Source organism: Penaeus japonicus, unplaced genomic scaffold (assembly GCF_977035675.1).
Source record: "Penaeus japonicus unplaced genomic scaffold, GWHDUDI00000001_assembly GWHDUDI00000027, whole genome shotgun sequence".
Lineage (NCBI taxonomy): Eukaryota > Metazoa > Arthropoda > Malacostraca > Decapoda > Penaeidae > Penaeus > Penaeus japonicus.
In genome coordinates, this window is record NW_028234429.1 from 22,115,952 (window position 1) to 22,120,951 (window position 5,000).

A 5,000-nucleotide genomic window follows, 5' to 3' on the forward strand; every position below is an offset into this window, starting at 1 on the left:
GAGAGAGAGAGAGAGAGAGAGAGAGAGAGGAGAGAGAGAGAAGAGAGAGAGAGAGAGGGAGGAGAGAGAGAGAGAGAGAGGAGAGAGAGAGAGAGAGAAAGGAGAAAAGAGAGAGAGAGAGAGAGAGAGAGAGAAAGGGGGGGAGAGAGAGGGGGAGGGAGGAGAGAGGAAGAGAGAGAGAGAGAGAGAGAGAGAGAGAGAGAGAGAGAGAGAGGGAGAGAGAGAGAGAGAGAGAGAGAGAGAGAGAGAGAGAGAAGAGAGAGAGAGGAGAGAGAGAGGAGAGAGAGAGAGAGAGAGAGAGAAGAGAAGAGAGGAGAGAGAGAGGAGAGAGAGAAGAGGAGAGAGGAGAGGGAGAGAGGGAGAGAGGGGAAGAGAGAGACGAAGAGAGACGGAGAGAGAGAGAGAGACGGAGAGAGAGGGAGAGAAAGAGGAGAGAGAGGGAGAGAAAGAGGAGAGAGAGAGAGGGAGAGAAAGAGGAGAGAGAGAGAGAGAGAGAGAGAGAGAGAGAGAGAGAGAGAGGGAGGGGAGAGAGAGGAGAGAGAGAGAGGGAGAGAGAGAGGAGAGAGAGAGAGGGAGGAGAGAGAGAGAGAGAGAGAGAGAGAGAGAGGGAGAGAGAGAGGGAGAGAGAGAGGGAGAGAGAGAGGGAGAGAGAGAGGGAGAGAGAGAGGGAGAGATATAGGGAGAGAGAGACTCAACAATAATCCTGATCCCTAAAATCTCCCTTACACTCAAAACCAGCCAGTATACATCCCGAACATACAAAAGACCCAGTAACACTGATCTTGCGGTCCCACAAAAAGCTACGCCCACTGCCAGCAGCAACCATAGCGACGACCGAAATCCCCCTACGCACAGAGCACTTCGCACTTCGCGAGTACAACTGACTGCGCCTCTCAGTATCATCCGGGGTCATGCGGTCACAGTGAAACAATAGATCGCACTCTTGAGAAAACCAGAACTGCCTGTTGCTACGGCATCGGCAGCAGACGGTGGCCAATGGGAGTTGTGATTCGGCTGGTGGAAAGTCAATGCAGTGTGTTGCAATGGTTGAGATGAAATCGACGCAGTGGTTACGATGCGGGTGCGGTACGTCCCATGTCATCCTTGAAGTGACTGCCAGGAAGTGGGTTATACTGAAGGTTCAATTATATAACATTAGTGCATATATACCTGCTTCTAGTATCCACGCATTGTCATGGAGGGCGGAGTAGGGGGTCATTTAATGTAGTTCCCTGTGGATTCGGTGATCTATTCTAAGCAAACTGAATAGCTGGGTATCTACACACCGGTGGTAGTCAGTCATCGAATAGGGTTACGTATCATGCATCATCAATAGGTTTCGTATGCAGTAGATGATCGTGAAGGTGAAGCCATAAATCAAACAGACGAGACAGTTGTTGACAACAATCCAAAAATACGACCTGAAATCAATTTAATTCCTCTATAACACCTTTAATCAGCTTCAATATAAGTACCATTTATGTATAGGGAAAAAAAATAAATCGTGAATCAACAACTCTCCTCGTACGCTACATAAAAAAGAAGCAAATGACGTATCATAACCCGAGGGAAGCGAATTATCCCGCGTGCCAACCACCTGCCTGCCACCCACGCCCTTACCCTTACCCCCCCCTCCCCCGCCACGCCCCACACATTACCTCCTCCACCGATAGCTCAACGCAACTCCATTTCGGATTTAGTCTGATGTGGAGTTTAGCAGGAATCAAAATATCATGGTTATTAAGTTCCTGAATTACTATGTCTGTGCTGTATTTCATTTCATATACACGTAACTGTTTGGTGTGTGTGTGTGTGTGTGTGTGTGTGTGTGTGTGTGTGTGTGTGTGTGTGTGTGTGTGTGTGTGTGTGTGTGTGTGTGTGTTTGTGTGTATATGTGTTCGAAACCATTTGGATCGATATCTGCGCTATGCACCTTGGCAATGACTAAGGGCCCACAAGGTGCACATTGCTGGTGTTCTGCTGACACAAGGAGTAATGACCCTTTGTTTCCTACGCGGAAGATAATGCAGTGATCTATTTTTATCGCTTTTGCAACAAGCGATCGTCTGTCTGTGCTACGGTGACACAGCTAAGACAGTGCGTGTCTTTCAACGTGCCAAGACCTGCCCTCATGACACCTCACATCAAATTACCTCACAAAGGCATTATGTGAGCACATGCATTAATGCCAATCATGTTATTTCTCTTCAACGGGGCGAAGCAGAGCTTATTTAAATAAGCTGCCGAGTACTCAAGCAACTAAGTACATATGCACGCGAGTTCCAGAGCACACGTGTGTGTGTGTGTGTGTGTGTGTGTGTGTGTGTGTGTGTGTGTGTGTGTGTGTGTGTGTGTGTGTGTGTGTGTGTGTGTGTGTGTGTGTGTGTGTGCGTGTGTGTGTGTGCGTGTGCGTGTGTGTGCGTGTGTGCGTGTGTGTGTGTGTGTGCGTGTGTGTGTGTGTGCGTGTGTGTGTGTGTGTGTGTGTGTGTGCGTGTATGTGTGTGCGTGTGCGTGTGCGTGTGCGTGTGCGTGTGCGTGTGCGTGTGCGTGTGCGTGTGCGTGTGTGTGTGTGTGTGTGTGTGTGTGTGTGTGTGTGCGTGTGTGTGTGTGTGTGTGTGTGCGTGTGTGTGTGTGTGTGTGTGTGTGTGTGTGTGTGTGTGTGTGTGTGTGTGTGTGTGTGTGTGTGTGTGTGTGTGTGCGTGCGTGCATACGTGCGTGTGTGCTTGCGTGCGCGCGTTCGTGTGTGTGCGTGCGCAATTGCGCATGTGTACGTGGAAAAAAAGTGAATATGCTTGCGACATTTCTTGAACAAAACAAAAGCAGAACGGCTCAAGGTTGGACGGGGGATCAAGAGCAGGTACATGATCTCCTGTGCATACCTGGCTGTCATGACATTTGACACCTTCTCCGTGTTTGTGGAAAAGGGAAATGAAATACGAAAGGAGAAAAGGACAGAAAAGAACGAGATGTGGAGCTATACAAGAGAATGTCGATCGAGATTGTGAGAGTGAATGAGTGATATTTATAATATATATATATATATATGTGTGTGTGTGTGTGTGTGTGTGTGTGTGTGTGTGTGTGTGTGTGTGTGTGTGTGTGTGTGTGTGTGTATATGTGTGTATATGTGTGTGTGTATGTATACATATAGATATACATATAGATATACATATACATAAACATTTACATACGCATACACATACACACAGATTATATATATATATATATATATATATATATATATATATATATATATATATACGTAAGAAAATAAAAATACCTATACATTTGAGAAGCCAGACTTGCAACTCGATCAAATCAAACACCGATATTTCCCTGGTGCCTGTGGTAGTCAATAACAAGTGTGTCATTTTCGGTCACACACTCACTGACTCATGGCATACGTGGCGAGACGTCGCACGAGACGAGACAGCTACGTGTGCGGGCAATTTTTACGTCGATATCAATTGTCGCAAGATAGAATATAAAAGCTCGCTGCCAAACCAGTGTCGCTTGTAATGCGCGAGACCTGAGGGTTGGGCATGCAACAAACCCGCCTTCTAAGAAATATAAATCCTCACCAAATTAACCGAAAGTCTATTGAAAGCCAAGAATGGTCAATGGAGGAGGAATAAAAAATGAAAAAAAGATGGGATCAGATAAATACGAAGAGCAACAATAAAGCGAGGACAGGTCATAAAAAATACAAAATCAATTCATCTATTATTTGTAAATCAGCATTTTTACATTAACGAGTATCTATAAATGGAAGAGTTTTCAAGGAATGGATGTGTGCGCATTGCACAGATCTGCCCCCAAACCCGTGCTGATGGTTGCACTGTGTCACACCATGGCAGTGTCACATGACCAGTGCACAAACCCGTAAACAATAGGTTCTCCCTCGCCTCCCACACCCCAGACGATAGAATGCAGCCATGGCTCTTAGAAGAAGGCTGAAAATGTGAAGAATCGACGTCACATGGTGAACATGACACGTTCCTTGCGTAACTCACCTGAAGCTGGAAGTCCCTGGCAGAGTTGCCGTTCACGTTATCGGGGTCGCGGGAAGGCGCTCCGGCACCAGGGGCAGCAGCAGCCCTGGACAGCGCCATGGTCTCCCCTGCTTGGGTCGCCCTCTCTCCCTCACACTTCTCCTTCATGCTGATACTAGGACCTGCACCATCTCACTCAGCTGCAGTGTCACCTCACCAGCCCACACGCGCTGGCACACACAAGCACACAAATGCACGACCTAAACACGATCTCTCGCCTATGTTTACATCATCACACATTTTGCTTTGTAAATGTGCAGATGTTCCCATACGCTACTTGTGATACTGAGCTACTTCACATTCACTTGGTTGTACTACTATTCTCACTTTTTGACACGTTATAAATAGCGTAAACAAGTTGTTAGTCACTGAGCTCGTGTACAATTCACCCTGAAATGCTGGTAGTTTGACAACTGTCGCGTGTGGCGTGCAGGTCTCACAACCACCCTCGCCCTCCTCTAAGGCAGCACCAAAAGGTCACCATGCATTTTTAGTGACAATCGATAAAGATGGTGGAGTGCATGGTATGTCACGCCCCTCGCCAATCAGTTTGGTCGATGGGTTGGGCGTGAATAATTAATTGCATCGATATTGCTTTCCTTTGAGTTCACAGAGCTTCTATTATCCCCCACTACACATGTGAAGTCTGCACCATCAACATTCTTTACAACGGTCAGACTCACAAGGGGACCACGATGATGTCGTTGTACTTTGGGGATCCCGTGGCAGCACACTAAACAATTTTTCGCCTCACTTGCACTATTTTTCTTCCCTCACTAAGCTCTCATTCCAAAACTCGACACAGACAGCAACAGTCCCAGACACAGTTACCCCGCACAGGTTATATCACGAAGTTTTTCCTCCTTTTACAAAGGCCACGGCATAAGGCAAGGAATTGTAACACACGTGTTTCTCGTATGAAGAGCACCATAGGTCCTACTGCTACCA

The 5,000-nt window shown here is 47.0% G+C and overlaps 1 protein-coding gene across 1 annotated transcript in view; it reads right to left on the minus strand.

Annotated features, from left to right (window-relative positions):
- Window positions 1-5,000, minus strand: part of RhoGAP19D (Rho GTPase activating protein at 19D) — a 242,181-nt gene that overhangs the window by 237,165 nt on the left and 16 nt on the right. The window contains exon 1 of the mRNA XM_086553042.1: window positions 4,014-5,000. This exon is cut by the window's right edge and continues 16 nt beyond it. Within this exon, the coding sequence (XP_086409168.1) occupies window positions 4,014-4,160 (147 nt within the window). The 5' untranslated portion in view covers window positions 4,161-5,000. The remainder of the gene's footprint in view (window positions 1-4,013) is intronic.